A 26,171-nucleotide genomic window follows, 5' to 3' on the forward strand; every position below is an offset into this window, starting at 1 on the left:
GAACAGATAGACATCCTTTTTTCCTCAAAGAACTGGAAATTATAAATATAAATGCATTTTTTATGTCTGAATGACTTCTACATTATTATTAAGAATAAAACGTATTTTATTTCTAAATACGGTATGAAAATGACGTAACTCTCAATATTAATACACCAGATATAAAAAAAAAACGCTTAAAGTAAATGAAAACCAAATTTAACAACCCTTTTATAAGTTAATTGTAACAAAATAAGAGCAAACAAACTAATGACAAGTACTTAAAATCTCCCAACCCTTAACCTAGATTCAACATTAACAAGAAATAGCAACTTCTCTTAATTTCTCTCTAAAATGAAAATTATAAAAAACAAACGAAGGAAATATTTTGAAACTATTTTTTCGGTAGCATAGTTAGTTTTTTTTCTACGTATATATGGTTCATATCAACACATAACATTAAAGTTGCGGTCAGATACGATTTCCATTAGATTTTCCATTAGATTTTCTAATCTGAATTGCTTTCGAATAAAATCGTATCGTGTGACCACCTAAGTCGAAAGTCGAAAGCAAAGAGTGACGTCGATTGAAATATGAAGTGCGTCCGATTTTCAATCGACTCTCCTCTGGGGAGAATCGTGACGTCACAATGACTTTTTCCTGTACAACAAACATAATGAAAACTTCAAGGTTTCATTCATCGAAAATGGATCGTAAAATCCTATCGAGTGACCACCTCAACAATCGATTTCAATCGAATTACTTAAGCAAATCGATTGAAAATTGATGTAAAACCACATCGTGTAACCGCACGTTTAAGGATTTTTCGGGCGCCATTGTAATGTCACTTTAAACACGTTTGTGCATTATCAGTATACAAATCGCGTGCTTAATTTTTTTTTATTTATTCGAAAAACTTTTACTTTTAAAATGCAAATAGTGCTTTTATGACTTCACAAGAAGCCATTTATCCCCTTTTCATTTATGACTACCGCAAAAATTGTTTCTGCTGTTTATTGTACCACTTATTGCTACGAATCATCCATACTGCTACACATATCGCAAATTGCTACATCAGGTCGAAATTATCATTCATGCCACATCGGATTTAGGATTGTTATTGATTCGAATACGGACGTGTAGAGTGGTAGAAACGACTTTTAGAAAAAAAAAATATATATAGAAAAACTGATTATTAATCCTTATTATTTTTTTTCAACAAAAAAGTAACTTGAAGTTTTAGGTTGAAAACGAAATACTAGTGGCTAGGAAATTAATATGACAGAACAAACAATAAATAAAAGAAATTGAATTTGTTTACTTGCGTACCTTTTATTTCAATTATAAATGGATCGGAAAAGGTGACGTCAAAATTTAATTATCTGCTACAACCAAAATACCATGTCCATCAATACCTTAACTTTACTGTATATTGATTACATGTAATTGTTCATGCAGTTTAAGATATTGTGACTTCATATTTTAGACTCGAGAATCCCCATGCGCAGCTCAATTATATGTCAAAAGTGAATCGGTGTATCATCCTAAATAGTGAGCCTTCTGATCTGCAAAGCATTTTTTTGCAATTATACTACAGTTCTTTTCTTTGATCTCATTTAATTACCCTTTTTCTTAAACTCATCTTTGGTTGATTGGATTGATTAGACATGATTATTTTGTTTAAAGAGGGTTGCAGAAAAAAATAACTTTAACCACACTTTTTCCTCCAATTAAGAACTAAGATCGTGTAACAAAATCCTTTAATCTTAGTGACTGTAAGAAAAATTAAGCCCAAGGTTCCATCATAAAACTTTTATATTAGGAAGATATGGCAACGACATTTTTGTTTTAAAACCATATGCTCTTATGATGCTTTTGCATGTCTTGTTGACATAAACTGTTGCAGTACTCAATCGATCGTAAATTTCTCAATTTATATTTTATGGCATTATCAGTTTTTCAGATAAACCCACAAAAGACTATCTAAAAAGATATTTGAAGGAGTAACAAGAAGATGATCAATTAATCCCATGCCCCAATACAAAACTGTTCATACTCATATATGGCAACGAGAACATTAAACACTCTTTTCATCTCTAGAATGTCTGATCAATATCTAACATAAAAGAAAATTACTCAATGTTATATCTTAAATATAAAACTTATTATCTCAAACGTCAGAGCACATGCGTTTTATCATCATTTGAAATAACCCCCAAGAAGGGTGTTTTTCTTTCACAAAATATGCCTCGGAATTTTAAGGATTAATATGATTTATGGTATATATAAAAAGAAACACCAACCATACCAGGATACTGAGCCTAACTTTGTTCCAGGCAAACATTTTTGAACTCAAATTGTGTCTGAGTCCAAAGTTTTCCATTTTATTATTTTTTTTAAGATACAAGCAAGCTACAGAGATTAGGGTTAATTGTTTTGTAAACAAAGCTTGAATCTTGTTCTTTTTTACACATGTACTGTAAAGTCTCAATCAAATCTTGCATTTTTGTTATTGACAAAACTATTTATGAACACATTGAATCGGTTTATCTTGATTGCCACAAGTTATCATGTCAAAAGGACGGCTATGTTTTGCATACCAATGATTTTTTTTCTCCCCTGCATCTTGCTTCCAGCGTGTTTCAAACTGATCATTGTAACATGCAAATGTTGATAAATCATTCAAAATACACAAGTAAACAATTTATACATGAAAATAACAGTATCTTTTTTTGTAATTTCAAATCAAGTCTAGGTCTGTTTTAATGACGATAGTGAATACAAAAAATATGCCTAAGTGCCATTATCTATTATTATTCGTTAGTGTCGGGCACAAACACAAAATAATAACAAATGATGTAAGTTAAATGTCTATGTCGCAAGGGAACATATGAGGGAAACTAATTTATTTCTTTTTAACATCTGAATATCTTGAAAAAGTGTATTGAAAATGTCAATGTCTAAGACGTTCGCGTCCACATTTAAACACACTAAAACAATGTCAGTACGTGTTTTGTTAAAACAAAAGACCTTTAATTATGAAACCAATAAGTTCTTGTGTAATGAGTAAAAATCAATACAATTTTTTATCCATGTAAATTCAAAGCAAATTGAGAAGAGAGAGTAAAAAACCTAAGACCTATTCAATTATGGCAACCTATGATCACCTCTACACCTAAGCTTTTATTTATGTATGATGGACAAGTATTCGCCAACCCTTTTAACTATCACTTTCGAGGAGAGAGTTTTTGTTTTAGCAAACCATCATATTTTCCTTCATGCCAAGTATTGCCTTCCACGGGATAACAAGCTGTAAAAACATGATTACGATACAAAAGATGTTGTATGCTGAGAGCTATTTTAAGAATAATTTTTAAATTTGTTCGAGGTAAGTGCTCTTTTTTCTTTCCATAAATTAGATAAATCAAAGGGCTTTGAAAGGATTCTAAGATAATGGCAGGATTATATGTCAATTAACGAATGTCATCTTTGTAAGTTTGAGACCTTTTTTACGTTGAAAGACTCTATGATGGCAATTTAATTTATAATTTGATATCTGGAAAAAACATATAATTTGTATACGCACAGTTCAACAAGACCTTACCTGAGTATAAGTTTAAAAGGCAAGGATTTATTTTTGTAAACTATAGAAAATAAGTGATAGATTCAAAACACAGAAATATGTTTGTTCAGGTTTATTTGCTTCTATCCCTTAATGTGGTGTTGGCAGAAAGAGAGAGAGTAAGAGTTGGAGTATTTCAGGCTGATGATACCGTGCCATTTGGCATACATAGGAGTGGACCAGCCGTAGATTTAGGTGTTCAAAAACTAAAAGAATTCGTCGGCAAGGACATGGATGTAGAAATTATTAACTATCTTTCTTTACAAGGATCGGAGTGTGATCCAACTCGACAAGGACTGTTTGGAAAGATAGCAGCTGAGATGCATCACTTGAAAAACATTACAGCAATAATCGGACCAAGTAAGCAAATGTATTTATATATAATTTTATTTTTTTGAGGGGGGGGGGGGGGGTTGACTCACCATGTATTATAATGCGTTATTAGACCTGCATCTTTTTTAAGATACTTTCCAAACATATTGCAATAATCTTACAATCACATTATTTTTGTCTTCAAGCATTATTGTAAAGATTTGATTATGAATTTCAGCTTGCAGTGTTGCTATGGAATTCATAGGTAGAATGGCGGCAGAATGGAATATCCCTGTGTTTGCAACTAGCGGAGCCTATGAGGTTTTAGATGATAAAACAATTTTTAAGACACTGACTAGACTTGTAAACAACTATAACCAACTGGCTCAGTTTTACGTGGAGATGTTTTCTTACTTTAATTGGACAGACGTTTCAGTATTATATGAGGGAGAAGGAAAGAGACTGAAGCAAACGGTATATAATGTTAACACAGGATTTGCGAAAAATATACATTCAAATATTTTAAGCGCTGGGTTGAAATCAACACTTCTTCAATTTTCCTCTGAAACAGAAGATGGATATCAAAATGTCCTGAAAGAGGGAAATAAAACATCTCGAGGTAATATATTTTAAGATGATTTATCTAAATATAATCATTATAAACTTTTTCAAAAAACGACCCGTTCTTTATTCGTGCAATTGTTTTTGACCCATATGCATTTTTGCATAAGTATTTTAACCCCTCAAATGATGCAGTTAGTTCTATAACTCTTATATAACATCAAGTTTTGAATTACAAAAGTACAATTTCACATTATCTGCATTATCGTACTAAAAAGGCTATAATGGCTAGAATGGTGAAAATTAAACTGATTAAGTTAGCAAAAGATATTGAATTACCTTTTTTTCGATAATTTAATCCAAACCTAAAAAAGAAAGATCTATGATTCACATCCCGCCATTTCGTTTACTCTTTGTCGTCAAAATAAACAATACAAAAAGTATACCTAAAGGTGACATTCAGTGGCTTGAACTTTAATCTCTCGAAGTTTTTGATCTCGAAAAGAGAAATCACGGTGCGGATTTTTTATTCTATATAACTAAGAAAATTCACTAAAGATCTTGATTTCTCAAACTCCGATCTCTCGAAGTTCTTGATCTCTCGAAGTAATACATGGATCCCGTGATACGAATTTCATTGATTTTCACACTTGATATATATATATATATATATATATATATATATATATATATATATATATATATATATATATATATATATATATATATACATATACATATATATATATATATATATATATATATATATATATTATACTCAATTTTCATTTTGTCTAGTCTATCTAGTTGTTTGTGACAACGTGGCTTTACGGTGGTTGCTACTGACAGCTAGATCTCTAGGAATGACCGAGGGAGATCATGCTTTTATATATTTCTTCAATTTCAACGGTTATATAAATGGCAATATCATGAAGAAGATAGGAGATGAGGATGAACAGGTTTGTCAATAATTATTAGTTTTCCATCAAAATATTTTGCTCTTTTATATGTACTAGAACAGGGAAATGTAATTCTTATCTTAAATGTAATTCTTATTTTTAGTTATATCCTAGTTTTTTGTTTTTGTTTTTTTTTTTTTTTGTGAAAACCCACGCTGTTTTGCACTACCAGACAATCATTTTATTTGAACTTGCATGTTTACAACTTTTTTTAATGAATTTTTCTCTCTATTTTACAAAAAGCTTCAAAAACCTTTCCCAATTGGCGCATTCATGTTATTTTGTAATTGTGTACTTGTAATATAAATGTGCATGATCAAAATGAGATAATTTTAGAGCAAGTGCTAGTATTGCTTTTAATCCAATCTTAATGTCTTTTTGTATTTGTAAGCGTAAATTCTTCGAATAACGTTTTAAGTTTAAATAGTAGCTGTGATGAAGTTGAATTCAGTTAATTTTAGTTTTGTATTTGTTCGTGTAAATTGTTGTAATTTTGGACTAAGTTTTGTTCCATATTTCCAATCGAGAGTGTTCGGTATTAGGGCTATTCTTAGCATAACCGGTTTGGTGAGTTAGAGCCGTGGCTGCTTGTCAAGTGTGCGGCCACGTTGGTGAATTCGTCCTCCAGTTTGTTAATTTTGGCGAATTCCAGAAGTAAGTCTGGTAGACTGGTAGCCATAAATTACTGTGAATCTGTTTGGGCATTTGGGCATTTGCTTTTCTCCAGCCAGTAAGTTTTTGTATGTATTTTCTCACTTTCATGGTATATTTACGGGGGTGTGGTCTGTGTTTATTTTCGTTGTATAAATGAATATTGGTTTTAGAATAGGTAATTATTGTTTCAGTACAGGGATAGTTATATTGTTTAAGCCGGTCGGTCAATGTAGAAACGTCAGTTGAAGGCTTAGCGTAGCATATGTGGACTAGGACCGAGAACCATTCACAGAGCAGCGCGTGACGCAAGTGGGACGCACGGGAGTTCGTATTTGACGAACGTTTATGGATAGGAGACCCTGTGTGGACAGTCTTCCAATAAGAGACCTTTGAGTCCAGGATTGGAGACGGAACGTTTTGTTTATGTGTTTTGCTTGCTATGGAGGCCCAGTGTTGACTTTGTAGAGTGGCTTTTGCAATTATTTGAAGCCAAACTTTCAATACTATTTAATGATTAAATGATTTATCAGATTTTCTAGTGATAAAAGTTAATTGTTCAATTACAGATAACATTCCAGTTTACTTTTCCTGTGAAATTACATGTAACAGTATTGGTAATTTTGAATTTTTGGTTTATTTCTTCACATACTGTTATAGCTATAGCTAGCGTTTAAAGCATTTACATGCATTTGTTTCATATAGATACTGACAACTGAGTGTGTTAAAAATTAATTCACTATTGTTTCATTATCAGTGTTGATTGAATAACTTTTTAAAGTTCCATTTCTACTTAGTGAGAGAGTGAGGTTGTGTGTTTGGGAGTGTGAGTATCTTCACGTTGTATTATTTTAATTTGTTTTGTTGATAAATAAATTCATTTTGTTGTGTTTATTTTACTGTTTGTCGTTTTCGCTATCACCACCACAAAATCCAAAAAGAACTTAATTACAGTAGCATAAAATCATTATTTGTAAAACGCTTTACATAAACTATTGCCTTTAGATTTTCATTTCATTCATTCATATTGTGGTGATCTAGCTCTCATGCAAGATACACATTTCTTTATGTCAAAATAATTTACATATGAAATATTTCTCTGATTTTTATTCGGACGAATAGATTAAATGGATATAAATATTTTTGTTGAAAATATTGAGAAAGTAATCATTATGTATGAAAACTAACGTTTCTATAAGAAAAATCAACTTTGCCGAGTTCCGAATATTTCTTATCCTTCGGAAAAAATCGTATAGGACGCTAAAAAAATCCAGTAAGATTTTTTTAGTATGCATGTACATATATCATGTATGAAGACTATCTATCGATCGATCGATCGATCGATCGATCGATCCATCCATCCATCCATCTATCCATCTATCCATCTATCTATCTATCTATCTATCATCTATCTATCTATCTATCTATCTATCTATCTATCTATCTATCTATCTCTTTCTCTATTTATTTATCTATCTATCTTTCTTTCTTAAACATTATACTAGTTCGACAAACATGTGTGTAAAATTTTGATGGCTACAATAAATTCAACTGATGCAATAGCATAATGAATCTTGCAAAGGACGTGTTTTATTCATTTGTTATCCAGATTTTTAAATGTTCCATTTTATTATTACCTATACTTTTTCTTTCTTGTAGGCAGTGAAAAAGGCATTTGAGTCCATTTTTCTGATTGGTTTATACCAGTCACAAACAAAGCAATATCAAGAATTCTCATTGCAATTGAAAAGGAGATCTTTAGAACAATACAATTTTAGCTACTTTAACGAAGATGTAAGTGACTGTTTTTTGTTCATGAAGTATTTACGTTTAGTTTAATATATAAACAAATAACAACCATTTAATATATACTTATACATTGTTAAGAGCTATATGTTTTGAAAATGTATAAGATCTGCATTTCGGGAAACAAATGTTATAGATGAGGCTGTGTAAACATTAGATCATCTTTTATTCTTTTACGTGCAACTAAGCAGAAGGCCGAAGTGCCTTTCACTGATCAAAAGGCTACGTTGTCTGTCGTTGTCTGTCGTTATCGTCGTTGTTGTGAACTTTTGGCATTTTCATCTTTTCCAGATTTATTGGACAAATTTCTTGGCTAAAAAGGTGTAGGTGTAGAGATTTCTAGTTTTTTTTAACTGAGGGTCACGTTTATTCATCAGAAAAACATGATATAGTTTTATTGAAAATATTGAAGTTCAAAAAACATGTATACTATTTTGTCAAAAATGTAAGTCTTGTGCAGAAGACTCCGCGGCTAGTATTTATTCAAATCTTGATTTTGGGAAGTGGTATGAAGCTACAATAGGAGCTTTAAATGTTTTTTGTTACAGTGTGTTAACTTGAAATTTTTTTTTTGAAATATTATTCTTAAAAATTATTCGACCAGAAAAGCAGAAACTTGTTGAAAATCATCCTCAAGTAGTTTAGATCTAAGTTTTTTCAACACCTGACATCAAACATAAAGGTGGGGCCGCAATGGTGAACGTGAACATTAAAACAGGGATAAAAAGAAAACAAAATGTCTTTTTTAAATACTGTAGAGGTACTTTTGTCCCCGTGGTATTAATTTACGCTATGAACGCGGGCACAAAATTTTCGCGGATTTTTTTCCCAGTGTACTTAAAGTGCATTTTGGAATGAAATTACATGAATAAGAATAATTGGAAGTTACTTCATTATATAACACTTGCATATACGTGTACCCAATGTATATCGTTTTTCATCTATGCAAACTGTCAATTTGAAACAAATTTGTATTGAGAATTCACATAATAAATAATTTATTGTCCTAAAGATTTGAATCTTCTGTAAATTTACTTGCATGAAAGTAAAGCTTTCTTTCAGCTTGAGATAACGGCACGTGTCAGACGACAAATAGCCCCAATCGGGTTTGTCTTTCAATGACCCAATTAACTACACGCTAAGACCCGTGTTTTTACTGCAACTTTTAGATCCCTTTGTTCTCTGACTTTTAATTGATAAAACTGATCAACTCATAATTTAAACAAGATGTGAACCCATATATTGGTAAATATTCATCATAAGACGATTTTACCCAGCGTCGTAACATCTTGACGGCTAACTAATGACTACCGACCAGTGCACAACCGATTATTACTGTTCACAGTGTGAACAGTTCTTACAGTTTAAGTCCAAAGTTGGAAAAATTCTAGGTAATGAAAATCGCTCAGAACTAAATTTTATAATAATTATTCACATGATTTTTTTTTTCATTCAAAGAATCTACGTAAATCTTTACCCTCGGATTAAATTGATATTGTGATTCTGCGGAATTATGACCCCGTGGAAAAAAATACGTCTTCAGTATCCTTTCCCAATGTTGATAGTCAGAAAAGTTGAAACATGCCCAGATAGTGTTAGTGCAAGTTAGATCAAATCATGATCCCATGGGGTTATACATATCCTTAATTTCGGGGAGAGGGTACATATAAATAATGAGAGAAAGTCTTTAAAAGATCTTAATCTCATAACCCATACTGCCAGAAAGCCTGAAACTTGTGTGAAAGCATCCCCAGATAGTATAGATTCAAGTTTGTTATAACCATGATTCCAGGTTGAGAGTAGGGTCACAAAACAAGGGAGAAATAGGTTGAAGTTTAAATAGTAATAGAATAATAAAGAAAAACACTTTTTAAATACTTAAACAACAAACGGGACTTGTTGTTTAACAAAATTTGAAATATAAAGTGTAAGTGGAGAAAATTTTTGAAACCTTTTTGAAAAAGACCTATTTACCTAGGTTGTTTGGATGTTTTGTATTAGATACCTAAATCGTTTTGGTCAGTGGTTGTTACTCAGATGAGCAATGTGGTCTATGGGTCTCTTGTTTATTAGACGTCTCTTTTTTTCTTAGCAAGGATTTTTCAAAAATTTAAGAGAGGTTTACAGTTACTTTTCCCAAATAGACTCTCTAATGAGGAGTAAATTTTGTACTTCTTTTCTTTTTCGCAAATATATCAATTATTTTGGAGGGAAACAGAAAAATGTTTAAACCAATATATTTGATATCATTTTTTTAAATAGCTTAATCCACCTGCGACCGCTTTTTATGAGGCTTTTGCACTTTACGGAGAGGTTGTCAATGAAGCATTTCAAGCCGGAAAAGACTTTAAAGACGGTTTTGGACTCAGCAAAAGACTTTGGAACAGAACTTTTGACGGTGTGAAGAAATTGCACTGGGTGTTTTTCCTTTCGTTGAAAGATATCATTCTTAGGATTTATATATATTCTTTAACTGAATTGGGAAATAATGACTGCTAATTTGTAAGGATATTTAAAAGGATTTCATTATTAAGGTTATGGAATGATTCATTTTTCTTAATTACTCTTGCAAGGCTATACAAGAGTGTTTGCATTATAAATGTTTTTAGAGAATCGAGTTTTGCAGAAACAATATAAAACCCGTTGTACAATTAAAAAATATCCAATAAGACATTTAGTTGTAAATGTACTTTGATTTGATTCCAGGCACTTATGTTTTCAAGTCTCTTTAAAAAAAAAGGTTACTTCTGTCTCAGCAACACAAGCCCCAGACATATATTCACAGGCTCATGTGAGCTTTTCAGACCACTAATTTGCCCATTTAGGATATAGGGGAAAGCTTGATTTTGTTTAAATTGGAAGAGAGAGCAATGTTTCAAAAAATCTTAAAATGACCATTCAAATAAATTGAAACTTGTATGACAGGAAGTGCATCTTCACACTTTCAGAAATATGTATCACCAAGAAAAGACGGGTCCACACCTGGGTCAAAATGTGTATATAACAGGTTGAAAAAAAGACCTTTAATGTTATCATTAATGATTTTACTATGCTGACATTGTAAAAGATTTATAGTGCTTACTGACCCTCCTCAATGTTTAATAGAAAGACATGTGCGGGAATATCTCAAACTCACTGTCAGTCGCATACGTTTTATACCATTCCACTTGATTGTCGATTATAATCGCCGCGATAAGCTTAGAGAAATGAAAAATCATACTAGAATAACTTTTGTGTAACAGATTTTCAATATCTAAAGCTAATAATATAAGAATTACTTTTGTGTGAGCGATATTTAATATATTTACTAATATCAATATTTAAAGATATTTCAAAACAGTATCAATGCCAAATGAGCGATAGATATAAACTGCGTATAACCTGTTGGAAGAACATTTTAGACACAGACATTCAAAAGGCCCTTGTTTTTTTTTTTTTTGTTTTTTTTTTTGTTCTGTACTGCTCTTCATTGTGGGCTATTACAAAGGACTAATGTCAATCACATAAAGATAACATCAATCCGAAGCACGTGCTGAAAAACACACATTCCTCGGTTGAGTTCTCTTAACAGGTACAGTACCGATCAGACTTAACAACAGAGTAAACCCAAACTAAACCCCGCGTTTACTTTTGGAGTTTACTTAGGGTTAACTCTTGGTTTACTTTTTGAAAATTTGGGTCCACTTGAGGTTTAATTTGGGGTTACGCGGGTCTTACTTTGGAATTACTTGGAAATTGCCTTTGAGGTCAACTTTAGGCACTGAAGTGTGAGGCAGTCCTGTCTCTTATCTTACCATCCTATTGCCTGTAATATCTGCCCCTTGTATATTCCGAATACACAGTTAGCGTCTGCTTTTAGGGGTTTACATCTGACGAGGTTTACTCTCTGTGTCCACTCTGGGTTTACGTTAGGTTTACCCTGGGTCCACTTCAGTTAACCTGGAGTAAACCCAGAAAGAAACCAATGGTTTAGTTGGGGTATACTTTTGGGGTTTACTTTTTGTTAAGTTAGGTCTGATCGATGCTGTACATTGTAAATGATTTCAATCCCTCTTGCTTTACTGTTTCCTGTGGTATTGTCAAGAAAACGTGTCGGTAACAAAATGATGAAAATATCATAGCATTTCATGTCATAATTTTAAAATTGCTCCATTTATTAGAATGAACATTTAGAAATGTTGACGAGATTTTAAATAATACTTTTTGCCTTTATTTTTTAGGTATCAACGGAGATTTATATATAAATGGCAATGGCGATAGGGAATCTAATTGGATGCTTTTAGATTTTGATCCATACATTGAAGACTTTGTTGTAAGTTTTGTTCATTATTGTTTGTGTGTTTGTTTTTTTAGAGTGTGGGGCATAATAATTCCTTTCAAAATATGATACAATGGTAAATTAAAGTTAAATGACAGCATATATATCTAAGTGTATGGATTTCACTTTAAAGAAAAAAAGTTACATTACTGAAATAAATATCAAACATGACCTGCCTTTGCTATAAACTCACGATAGCCAAAAATTGAAAATCTTTAATTGCAATTTAACAAATGTTATTGGTAAAAAATCTGTTTTCAGAAGTCAATACAACCATAACACATGATACCATAATTTGCTAACATACTTACTTACACATAATTCATGATCGAATTCAACATGCTAGTCTATTATTACAAAATAAGAATTAATTCAAAACCATACAATGATGTAAATGTATCTGTAGTCTGTAAAAATATGCACAGTACTCATTTTTTCTGCAATGTCGCAATCCTTATTCCCCACATGAATCACGGAAGAAAGTATTCTGTTGAAATTGTTTAAATATCCCACATAACTCACGAAAAAAGGGAATTCTGTTCAAATTGTTTAAATATACTAGATATCATATTCATATGACATCTGAGAAATCCAGTAAAGGTGTGATATATAGTTTATGGAAAGTTGTGTGAAAATCGTGGAATCCCAACATTTTACAATGAAATAAACATTGCAGCCGGTATGTTATGGAGGGGCAACCATACCGTTTCAATTCAGCAATTCTAATACAATTCATTGGCCGAACGGCAAAGGACCTCCAGCGAACAAACCTCGATGTGGATACACTGGTGACGCATTAGAATGCATAGATTCCGAGGGTATGAGGTTTACATCTTGCACTATTTTTTTAGAACAGCTTTTTGTTGAAAACAACTGCTTCTAGATTGAAACGCTGATCTACAACTTTTTTATGAAATGCAAACGCCAATGATACGCGGTAAACAGATTTTGGAGTTGATTTTAATTAGCTCTCTAATGTAATTTTTTTAGCAAACCGAAATTTTAACAGGGTTTAGACCCAAGCATAAATCATGACCACTAACAATGCATTTCTTGAAAAAAAAATCGATAAAGTCGATGTAATGCATTTTGAAACATTCGGATTTTTTAAGGAAACGTTTATCAATACCTTGTAAATAGTCTTCAAATACCTTTGTAGTTGTTTGTATTCCTACGCCACAGTTCAATAAGATAGAACCAGTACTGACTAAGACTAGACTTTATTATTATTTGTTTGTAAAAAAAATTAGCTTGGATACACAGAACACTGTGCCGGATAATTATGCCAGTGCCAAGGTGGCATTTTGCACCCGTCTATGCTGCATATACCAAAAAATTAAAATATGCCATATGCTAGACAATTGCTAAAGGAGTAAATAATCACCTTTGTTATCATTGTATTTCACCTGTCAGGTGAGATACTTACCTTTCAAAAATAAATTCTCATAGGAAAAAAAAATTTCCCATAGAAAAAACAGTATTCCTATAGGTAATTTAAAATTTCCTATCGGAATACAAGAACTTCCTATAGGAATTTCAATTCCGATAGGACTTGATAAAATCCGATAGCAAAACTTAATATCCTATAGGAAAAGTACGTATCTGAATCAAATTCTTACAGGAAATACCATTCTCCTATAGGAAATATAATATCTACAGGACTTTAAAAAAATCCTATAGGATTGTCAATATTTCCTGTAGGAGAATCAATTCTCCTATAGGAATTGTCATTTTCCTATGGGATATTAATATTTAAAGGTAAATTCTCACCTTTCAGGTGAAACACACTAAAAAAAAAAGTGGTTATATACTCTCTAGACAATGGTCTATCGTATGTTTTTTTGGATTTTTCTGAAACTGCATCTTCAGCGGTTGCAAAAATGTCACCTTGGCACCGGCATAATTATCCGGCACAGTGTTAAAGACTCTCTCCAAATATTCTTCGATTACTGATTATCATACATAATGCATCATTATTCTATCTTTTAATATGATCACATTACATAGATAATTTGAGGTTTTCCGTTTGTTGTTCGGAATTCTTGTCGGTAAAGCCTAAGAATTCATATCCGAAAGAAAATGTTCTTCATTATTCAAATACCGATAAAAAAAACTACTTGCCATGCGGATATATAAATCGTTGTTTGGAAATACATGATGATCAATAAAATCAACCCTCGTAAGTACTATGGTTGGCAAGCAGTTCTTTCTCGCGAAGATATCTCGTCGATAATCGGTTTTTAAATTTCTCTGGTAGTCCTTGTATTGTTTGGGGTTTTTTTAAGTAAGAATCTTGATTGCAAAATAAAGTTTCCACACAGCAGTTTATCTCCTACGAAATATTGTCGTTGCTTTAAAAAATTATATTAGATTTATAATCTTTATTTCACATGTTATACAGGCCGTTGTTAATCATGCATGTGATGCATTTTTAGATAACAATTCGTTTATGGTGCTCTCAATTGTACTGTCCGTACTGATCTTCTCCGTCTGCAATATAGTCTTTCTTATCTATAGGTTTGTATTCTTATGCAACATATACATCTTTTTATTTTGTGAAAAAAAAAATTGTTATAATCAAGTTTAATATTTGTACACGATAGTATAAAAAATATAAGCAAGGCACAAAAATGAATATCAAATAAAAAGTTTAATCTAGATAAAAATTAAAATTCCAAATTGTTACATAATTACTATTATGTTATTACAAAATCGGACTTTTTGTTCATAAATTTAGATGTAATTTTTATAATATAAATTTTTTTTAAAAAATAATCCGTTTTTCTTTAACTACCTTACTGATGATTTTAAACATTTTATTAGTTAAATATTTTTACATGAAACACAAAATGATATGTAAGTTAACGTGATTACAAACGTAGATGTACAGTTGCATCAAATAATTTAAAGGAAAAGGACGAAAGATGCCGAACTGTTAAGCAGCTGGTGGAAAATACCTTGGGAAGAAATTTCATGGATATCCCAATGTTACAGTAGATATTCCAATCTGTGTCTGTCTGAAGCCAAGGTAGATATGAATAGATATTCTTTTTTGTGTCTGCCTACAGCACAAAATTAAAGAGACATGGTCATGTTTTTTTTGGTCAAAGTCTATTTTTCTTAATTTTTATTTTTCATTATTTACAATGCTTTAGTAATGCATTTTTAGTGCTCAAATAAAAATTGAAGATCAGTCGAAGAGTTTGAGACAGATAGAGGGCTCACAATTCTTTGTCATGTAATGAAGGCTTGTAACCTGTTTTTGTTTCCATATGTTCAATTTACCGGATTTTTTTTTCAAACTGGTTTGTCTATCTGGTTGTTCATTTCAAGCACATTGTCAAATAAACAGTTCCAAATGTTTAATACATTCATTTTATGTCAAAAATAGAATTTCTACCTCGACCTTCAAAATGGTAACAAAAGCTTTTTTTAAAAATAGCAAATACATGTAATTGTAAGCTTTATAACTCGCTTAAAACATAATGAATGACATATTTTGGTTGACTATCAAATATGTCTTTTTGAAACATTGTAAACATTAAAGTCTAAAAAATAATTTTGACCAAAATTGTGATAAAGCCTGTTTTAAGGAATGTATAAAGGTTGATTTTTTTTTTTTTTTTTTTGCAGCTGAAATCTTTATCCGACATTAGTTCAACATCAATGATCATGAACAAAAAAGTTGCCATTTATAAGGTATTTAAGTTACATACATGTAAAGGTTTGACTAGACAAAACGTTGACACATCTTTATATAAACATTTAAAGATTTTTGTTCCAATTGTATGGGCTTTTATGGCTAAATAAACCCCTTTTTTAACTTCAAAGTATATCTGTTTCTACATGTTGTACTACGAAATATGTTTATCGATTAGTCGGCCAGCTTAAGCATTTTTTCTACAGAAAATACACGTTTGGTGTATAATTGGTTTGCATAGTACTATTTATTAACAACTTTGTTAAATATCACATGTGTTAATATGTTAATATTATATAAAATGCTTTGAATACCTTACTTTATCATTATTTGTATTTAGAAACAAGCAATGCTATGATATTTTTCACTGCTTATAATCTTTGATGATTTGATACTTTTGATCAATAATCTTTTGTTCTAATTGCAGAGCTCCAAAATTGTTTTACACAAATTCAACAAAAAGCAGCCCCCGTCGTCTAAATCATTTTATGTTGAACTTGTACAGGTAAACCAGGAACATATTAATTATACTTTTTTGTTAAATACTGAAATTTGATTGGTTTTGACGCAGTTTTTTAAATCTCAGCGTTAGCAAAAAAAATGGCAACGGGTAACACAACAAAGTGTTGCATGCGCGTAAATTATTGACGTACGGTTTGCAGTAGAATCCACGTCATTTATATATAAAAGCAGTAATTTTTTTAATGAAGTCATTTACTATAATAAAATAAATGGTGCCTGTTTGGGTAGCAGTTAATTTTGACACTCCTCGAAAACTACGAGTATTGTCAACCGACGTGGAGCGAATGGTTTTCTCGGGGTGTCATATTCGACTGTTACCCTCCCAAATAGACGCTATTTATTTAATGGCATCACTTTGTATCCTGTTACCTTTATATTCATTTAAACAATACATGTAAAAGTTACATTAGTTAAACTATACTTCTTTCATAAAATAATTGATGTCAGATGAAACAACAACCTTTTAAGGTTCGCTACATGTATCACTCATATCATTAGAATTGCTTTAAGGCCGTTATCATTGTAAAGCTATATGAATGTATCTTCTGTGCAAAAAAGGAGTAAAACTTAAAGTTTAAAAATAAGAATACAAATAATATTGCTTTGCTGAACAAATGTTTATTGATAAAAATAATTGTTTCAATTTTCAAGTCTGTCCAATGGTTAATTTGTTCGGAACGGTTCGGAACTATTAACTACAGTGTGTATAAATTTAAATTATATCTTCGGTTTGTTTCCCCTTAGATGAAGAACATTAATTGTCATAACCTGACCAAATTCCTTGGACTCACAGAGCATGACTCCGGTCTTTATTCCGTCACCGAGTTCTGTTCTCGAGGGGATCTTAGGGTGAGTAGAAACGTTCATGGATTTAGTTTTTTTTTTTACAATATCAAGTTCCTACTTAAACAACCTGATATCAGATGTTGTTCCAAAATAAACATATCAAAATGTGGATCAACATTACAACAAAATCCACAAGTACAAATGGTGTAATAAATTAAAATTTATTTATATTCATTTTCAGGATATTCTAAGCAATGAGGCATTTGTATTGAATAGAGAGTTCAGCATTTCGTTAATTCGCGATATCATTCAGGTAATTTAACAATCCCTTTTAAAATTTTTACATTGCTCTACCGAGTTTTTCCATTTCCATGGTCTTTTACATTTCTTTAACTTTTCAATTTTCCTTTCATTAATTTTCTAATTGCTGCATTATCAATAGGCTATGGAATACCTTCATTCTTCAAACATACGGTTTCACGGTTCCCTTCATAGTCGAAGTTGTGTCATCGACAGCAGATTCGTTCTAAAAGTGACCAATTTCGGATTACAGTCTTTAAAAGATTTTAATATTGATTTCCATAGTGAAAGTAAGAAAGCTTATGAGGAAAATCCAAATTTTAAAACACGTAGCAACTTTGTAAATCTGTGAAAAATAAAAAAAACAAAACAAAACAGAAATACAATTTAACTTTATTATTTTAAGAGTGTCTTTGGGTGGCCCCCGAACTTCTTCGAAAATCGAAGACTAGCTCCGATTGCATAGAGATGCAATGCGCTGATATATACAGTTTTGGTATTATCATATATGAGGTGGTTTCCCGAAAAGAGCCTTATGAAAATGAGAAAGAATTTCTAACACTTGAAGGTAAACTCTTTTCAGTCCACTTATATAATGTTATAATGAACTCAAATATAATTAAAATTTATTTGATTTGGTCGAATTATTTTATTTGTTTAAAAAAAAAAACGATTCTTCGGAAAATTCTATTTATCCTTATTTTAACAAAAATACTAAAATATTGAGTAAATATCAAATCAAATTCATAGAAATATATATAAATATATATATATATATATATATATATACATATAGTGTATCAATTTTTAGATTGTGTACATAATATATATATTATATTACACGAGTATATTATAAGAGTTCCATTACAGAAATTGTAATGAATTTGAAAACTATCGGAGATGAACAGTTCCGACCACAGTTGGATACAACAGAGATTGATAAAAACGTGATAGACCTCATGAGGAATTGCTGGGATGAGGATCCAACATGTAGACCATCATTTCAGTTCATGCGAAAACAGTCTCGAAAATTACACTGGTAAGGTATAAATCTGTTGGACAAATGAACTTCTATTGACATCTAAACTACTGGTTTATAAAGAGGATGTTCAACTGCTTTGAAGGGATAAATCTGGAGACAGACTGCTCGATATGCTTTTATCTCGTATGGAGGAGTATGCCAATAATCTTGAAGATTTGGTGGAAGAAAGAACACAGAGCTTGATAATAGAGAAAAGGAAGTCGGATGAACTGCTCTACCAGATTCTTCCAAGGTACATGTACATGTATTTGAACCTTATGATACTATACACAGGGATATATTTGTCCCCGTTATATTTCTGCCACTTCTACAAATTTAAGACTAGGCGAATTCAAATGCCTCAAATAATCTCCTTTTAAAACACAACTGTGTCAGGTCGAATTCAAGTTAAGGCGAACCCCTTTGCAAGTGTTGAAGGGTGAAAATTACATGGTACGAAATTAACCCTGTAAACATTAATGTAGTACTACAGTTACTCAAAATAATTTCTAAATTTTATAGTGAGGGAGTTTACATTTATATATTTAGCCATTCAACAGAACGAAACTTTTGTCAAAGGCCATGTTAAGGTTAACCTTCTGGTTTTAAGAAAGGAACTTTCCAAAATATGCTTATATTAGTGTTTGTTTTCGAAACAAAACTATTTGTATCGTTCCATAATGTGTATGAATTTTGTGTAAAAAACAAAGTTGTGATTGGTGTGGATGAACCATCAAACAAATCAATTATTCTTATTGTTACAGAAGTGTGGCGGACAAATTAAAAACAGGCTGCATGGTGGAGCCAGAGGCATACGCGTGTGTCACCATATACTTCAGTGACATCGTTGGGTTTACAAGCCTGTCATCACAGAGTACCCCTTTGCAGGTAATATTCTTTGTTTAATAAATTGTTTATCGGTTACCGCCATAGTTAACAAGCAAACATTGTAGGTTTGGAAACATATTGAAACATAAGAAAAAATCCTAGATGATGAAACTATTTACAGAAAAACTCGAAAATAACGAATACGGAAATGGCAAACTTAGGGCTTTAACGAATTCTTATTTAATTTTTCGGCAAAGTTCTTATTTAAATATACAGAAAATTAACGTATATTATGAGCACGCCTATAACAAACTTACGGCTCTAACGAAGTAATTTTAAAATCCCCGCTAGCAAAATTATAACGTATTTCTATCATTTACATGATAACGAATATTCTCCATTACATCGATAAAATTTTAAGATACACATATGAAATACTCCAATTGAAACATAACACAGGTTTTTTTTTAAATAGAAGTGAAAAGGTTTCCTTGACAATTGTTTTATAAAAATGGCGGTAATATTAATTTCATAACATACGAATTGGTTTTAAGATTGTAAATTATACATATTCATTATAAACGTAAAATGAGTTGGGGCTATATCGAAGTTTTTTTCTACAGTCCCTTGATATTCGCTAAAACGAGTTTTGGCGTACATTGATTTTGTTATTTAATCTCAATTTAAATCTTATCAAAGACTCGTGCACCTTCAAGAGATATAAAGAATATTTGAATTAAGTTTATAGCAATTGATTAAATAAACTAATTGTATATTTTATGCAAAGTTTTTATTATTGTTTTGGACAGAAAAAAACTTTCAGATGGTAAGCGTGTATTTGTTGTTTTAGGTGATCGACTTTCTAAATGACCTCTACATTTGCTTTGACAAAACAATCGAAAACTTTGATGTTTACAAGGTAAAATATTTTGACATTTGGATCTAACTAACTTATATTCTCTGCTTGAAGATAGATAATGCGCTTAAGGGGAAACGAGACATCGAATACTATTTTTATTTTAATATTGCTTAGAATAATGAGTTTGATTAGCACCGTTATGTGTTCTTTAACTTGATAAATAAACAATTATATATATTGTTGGAGTTTTATTTTTTGCGTATTAATTTCTTTAGGTTGAGACTATTGGTGACGCCTATATGGTAGTATCTGGCCTTCCAACGAGGAATGGCGATCAACACGTGGTGGAAATAGCCCGGATGTCGTGTTCCATTCTAGAGAACGCGAAAAAATTCAAAATCAAACATATACCGGATCACCGCCTCAGTGTACGGATCGGAATACATTCTGGTTTGTTTTCTATAAGCGGCTCACCATTATTCAAACATAATAAATTTGTGACTTTATTGAGGTAAATCTTTTTTTCAGTGTAGCAATAACATTATTTCATAACTGGTTGTGACTTGTTGGTTTATTTTAATCATATTGATCACTTTTCTTTCAAATAGCCTCGTTTACATAAGTAACCGCATACAACATCATAGATAATTGAATTCATTGATTTACATTTTGTTTGCAATTTTTTATTTTTTTTTTCTTAAAAAAATATCATTGTATAAAAATAAAAAAAAAATATTTTTTAAAGTTTATATAAGCTGGAATCAATTTGTTTAAAAAACTAAAGATTTGGTATATGCACGTCTTGCCTTATTACCTTCTTTTTAATTGCGTTGCAAGCGTTCTCGTGATAAATAAAATGGCGACCTAGAGTCTATTTTATTTGAGAGCTCTGTTTGGTAGGTCCAGTTTGCGCAGGCGTGGTGGGTCAGAAGATGCCGAGGTACTGTCTGTTTGGCGATACTGTAAACACTGCGTCACGGATGGAATCCAATGGAGAACGTACGTTTAGTACAAAAGGCGGTACTGGGGTTTTTTTTATTAATAGGGGCTATTTTTAGAATATGGAATTGGGGGAAAGGGGACAAGTAATTCTCGTAGATTGCAGGTTCGTGGGACATAGTTCTTTGTATTTTCTTATATTCTCATACATACATTAGGAAATGTGAATTTTTTACCCCAACTATAATTACAGGGGGACGTTATTTCTTAGATGAGGGGGGCTTAAGAATTCCAGTAAGCCACCACGAAATCTAATGATTCCATTGTATACCAGAGCGGGATTGTTGTTTCAGTTTTATGGGACAGGATGGCAGCGGCATTTTTTAGACTTAGTGGTCTAGTATTAAATCTTAAAAATGGAACATTTCGTTACCAAGTAACACAGATATGGCTAAAAAATCATAATTATACGTTTGAAGATTTGGAAAAAAAAAACGTTTGATTGGGATTTGCATTGTTTTCTTTTCTTACAACTAATCAAACAAGGGAAATATCTTAATGTTAATGGAAGGACTGCAGAGGTGTCTTAATGGGATTACTATGCCATTTACTCACTTTTAAGTTTCTTCCATTATTTTAGGAGGAAATTGATATTTGATTTTTCATTGAACTAATAGCAGAAGGAATGTTGAACTGTTGTTAATTACATCTTCCTCGTTTTCTAAAACTAATTAGCCATGAGAATTAATACTTGTAAAAGTCATCGAAACCTTCTGATTTATGATTTTTTTAAAAATAAAATTGATATTTGATATTTTATTGAAATAATAGCACAAGGCATGTGAAACTGTTATTAATTACAACTTTTAAAAAATAAAATATTTAGCCATGAGAATTCATACCAGTGATAATACTCGAAACCTCCTGAACAACCATCAAGATTTCTTGCTTGAAGAGAGAGGAGAATTGCAAATTAAGGTAAAAAAAAAGTATCTGATATTTCTATTAGAATGTATAATTGTGCAAAATGTGAATTACATGCAGGCACATATTGGATTTTTACTGTCATGTCTAATACACGTATTGATTAGTTAGTTTTCAATTTCAAAGGTATCAAAAATGTATTATTGTATTTGATAAGTCGTTTTGATAATCCTTATCAAAATGACGCCCATTTGCATGATAACCAAAGATTAAAGAAAATCAAAGTATTGTATTTGATTAGTCGTTTTGATAATCTTGATCAAAATGACGCCCATTGGCATGTTAATCAAAGATTAAAGAAAATCAAAGTATTGTATTTGATACGTCGTTTTGATAATCTTGATCAAAATGACGCCCATTTGCATGATAATCAAAGATTAAAGAAAATCAAAGTATTGTATTTGATTAGTCGTTTTGATAATCTTGATCAAAATGACGCTCATTTGCATGTTAATCAAAGATTAAAGAAAATCAGAGTACTAAAGTACTGACGGGAGTTGATTCTATTGATTATTATTTATTGCAATATCAAAGGAATTTATTTTGTATGCCAAGTAGTTTTTAGCACTATTTATTATTACGCCATGTTTTCCTAACATGATTTCTTGGGGTGTTTTTTTTAGAGCTACCAACGCAAACTTGAATATGAATCATGACATGAAATATTTAAAGATAAAATTAACGCCATTAAATACTAGCAATTATTATATATTAGTAATCGAAATACGTTTTGAAAAATGTATCCCAGCAATTCTTTAACAAACAAATAATAATGAAAGTTTAGTCAACGCTAGTACTTGTAATTTTTTTGGATTGGTAGTCTGCCCTTGATTTCAAACGCTACTGCTGTCAGTCTTATTGAATTCTGGCGTAGGAATACACACGGCGTCAAAAAATATATTAACTGTTCGTATCATTTAAAACCTGACTATTAATATTTTCAAGATATTTTAAAATATGTTTCCTTGAAAAACAATGTTCTGATTACATTAAATCGAATACATCCATATTTTCAAGTACCAAGTCTTGATCTGTGCTCAGGTCCAAACATTTTTTTTGGTTTCCCTGAGTAACTGCAAAAGAGAGTTGACTAAAAACAACTCCCAAAAATGATATCTTTTTGTTTTTTATGTTCTGCTAGCATAGATAGAATCTCGTTACAGACTTGCGATATATATAGGAACACAGAACAAACAAAAAAATCTGCATTACGTTCCTTGAAATCGAATTGCTTATCCCTTTTAAGAACAAATTATTATTTTTCTATTTTACAGGGAAAGGGTATCATGAGAACATATTGGCTTTACCTTAAAGCAGACAGGAATTCATAAATATTTATTTAATTTCCGTTTAAATCCGACAATTGTCATATAAGTTTTCGATTTCTATAGTTCCGCTCACCAGTACAATGAGAAGGCCGTGAACACTACTCATGCTTCACCGACACCGCATTCAAGTGTTTCGTTCTCGAACACGTTACCTTCGACGGAAAGACTTGTAGGAACGCGTTTAAAAATATTGCTGCAATGGTAAGGAATATCCAATGAAAGAGAAAACAAAACATACTGGAATTCAGGCACACATATCTTTAAAAAAAATTTGACTATTGTAAAACGGTTCCATGTGTCGTACTATTGTACTATCACACGTGCGCAAAACTTCCACTGAAGTGAATCGTGAAGTGACAGCATGGACTTTGTGATCAGACAAAAAAAGTGTTTACCTGTAAAAACTTATCAAAATGACGTTATTACTTATTTAGTATTGGATTTACTATCTCTTATATACATGGACGATGTTGGGTGAAGTGCAGCCAGGGTCTACAATAGAATGCATACTTTGTGCATTTTATGTGAATGACACACGTGTCCGATGTGTACGCGAAGTATATTGGCCTTATCTTTGCAAGATAATGCGGGTATATTTGTAATAAGTTAGAGAATATAACTTCTTTTATTTTATTTTGAATGTAGAATTCGGGGGTTTTTTTCATTGTTTAAAATAGTGTAGCTCATCCATTTATATGCCCGTGTATCCTTAATGCCTCGATCATAAAGCAACCGACCGTAACTTTCTTTACCGGTATATATACCCCAGTAGCAGTTGAGGGGCGATCAGAAATACTATGACGACCAAACATTTTTAAGAATTCATGTCAGCTTAAAGACAACAAGCTGATGATTTATAAGTAAAATAAATGTTTAAGATGATATCTGCCAAATAAAATGAAAGTGTATCCTTGCTGTAACTTCGTACATATTAAGTTGTTAATATGTTATATTTGTTGTACTTCATGTATTTCGACGTTGTTTTTAATAAATCGTTTAGTTATCATTAGCATAATTAGTGTCTTAAAAATTTTCTTTACATGCTTCATGTAGACATGATGTATTCAAGAAAAATTAACCGATTTAGAATGCATGATATATGACAATGTCGTATCCTATTAAATAATCTGTAATTTTATGACCATATTGAGTTTATGAGTCACGATTTTTGGAAAAGGAACTGCAACTGGTAGTGAGTGAACCTCCTCCACTTCCGATTTCTGTAATTACCACTTTAACAGTGTATAGTCTACAGAAAGTATTTTAGTGTAAACATATAACAGCTGTATTAAAAATCAACAACAACAACAACAACAAAACAGTATTGCGTATAATATAATCTGTATTGATAAATAATAAACAATATTGTTTATCTCAATCAAACGTGAACATTGATCTTCTGGCTGTAAAAAAGCATTATCTAGTAGAGTTGTTTGTAATGTTTATTGCTCTTTCACTTTTGTATAATATCGATCAGCAGCCCTTACGGAATTTATTTTTTTTTGATTTTAGGTGATCGAATCTAAAACTTATTAATACTATATACATGTATGTTGATCAAGTGAAATATAAGCGGGCTACATTTATCCAATTTCAAAGGGCACGTACATTTGTGTTACTCATATTGTAAATGCAGTACAATGATAATAATTCTACAGTTCGAAAAATATAATAAAAGGATTCATCGCTTTTTTTTCGCAATCTTGAACATAGAATCTATTTCCTGTTGACATGTTGTTTTTTTTCAATATTTAGTGATCTATGAAAACCGTACATCAGATTAGTCGAATACTATAATTATGATCACATTTTTATTCCTAATTTTATATTTAATTACGCAATTAAATAATCAAAAATTGCAAAAAAGACAAAAGAATGCTGTTGTTTGTCTTGAATCATTGACCTAATTTTGAAGAGGAGAGTGTTATTACTGAATTTATATACTGTGGAAATGCATCATCACGTAAGGTAAAATAGACAAATATATGCTTCTTATCTTTTTTAATCTCTCCAGCGATTGAGAAACAATTGAGGATTTATGTACCCACTCAAAGGCCCGATTATCAAGACCAGGATAATTATGCAAGGACTACTCAAACTAAAAGATCCTGTTTTACCAAGAAAATCCACCAAATTTGATAAATGCTATTAAAAAAAAATATTGAAAATAAAACAATTATAAATTCATCATTTGATATAATTTATCAACTTTATATGCATATAAAACTATTCTGAAAGAACTTTAGCGTAAGTTCATTCGTAAAACATAACCCAGATCTGAAAAGAATTTGAGCATTTCATGCTAAACTATTCGGACGAAATATAAAAGGTCAGCTTTTTTTTACATGGTTAAAAACAAATAGTACGCTGAAGACATTCCCAGAATGCTTAAACTGCATCATTTACTTAACAATATGCAATGTATTACCACCTCCCAATCACCATATAATTTATTTATCAAAACACATATGCAAAGCTGTAATACCTCTATGGTGTTACGAAAGCATGTCATGTCAAGGGATAAGAAAATATTGCACTGAATCTAAAAATATTATTATCATGGACAAATCGTTTCAGTGACAATTTACAATAAACATGTCTTTCAATCAAATGAAAGATGAATTTGCAAACTACCATTAGTGACCTATATATTTATATATTAAATATTTCCAATTTTTTCCTACCAATTGAGAGCT

General features: G+C 31.2%; 1 protein-coding gene across 1 annotated transcript; it reads left to right on the forward strand.

The window, feature by feature from the left end:
• Positions 1-3,660: 3,660 nt before the first annotated feature.
• LOC128162249 (atrial natriuretic peptide receptor 1-like) lies at positions 3,661-24,420 on the forward strand. The gene is made up of 21 exons (XM_052825417.1): positions 3,661-3,961; positions 4,152-4,532; positions 5,273-5,433; positions 7,744-7,878; positions 12,885-13,026; positions 14,644-14,725; positions 15,119-15,236; positions 15,842-15,907; positions 16,336-16,413; positions 17,175-17,279; positions 17,458-17,529; positions 17,659-17,806; positions 17,923-18,084; positions 18,387-18,555; positions 18,641-18,790; positions 19,302-19,425; positions 20,216-20,284; positions 20,500-20,674; positions 21,125-21,223; positions 22,050-22,141; positions 23,422-24,420. Exons 1-21 carry the CDS (start codon positions 3,661-3,663, stop codon positions 23,476-23,478), a joined length of 2,886 nt encoding a protein of 961 aa, XP_052681377.1. The 3' UTR covers positions 23,479-24,420.
• Positions 24,421-26,171: the final 1,751 nt, after the last annotated feature.

Source organism: Crassostrea angulata, chromosome 9 (assembly GCF_025612915.1).
Source record: "Crassostrea angulata isolate pt1a10 chromosome 9, ASM2561291v2, whole genome shotgun sequence".
Lineage (NCBI taxonomy): Eukaryota > Metazoa > Mollusca > Bivalvia > Ostreida > Ostreidae > Magallana > Magallana angulata.

What these genes read in the sequence shown, in the direction of transcription:
- LOC128162249 (XM_052825417.1), top strand. Translation starts at nt 3,661, where the DNA reads ATGTTTGTTCAGGTTTATTTGCTTCTATCCCTTAATGTGGTGTTGGCA. An exon ending in AAAAAGTTGCCATTTATAAG is followed by an intron (nt 15,908 to 16,335) that starts GTATTTAAGTTA and finishes TTCTAATTGCAG; the next exon opens with AGCTCCAAAATTGTTTTACA. An exon ending in AGAATTTCTAACACTTGAAG is followed by an intron (nt 18,085 to 18,386) that starts GTAAACTCTTTT and finishes GTTCCATTACAG; the next exon opens with AAATTGTAATGAATTTGAAA.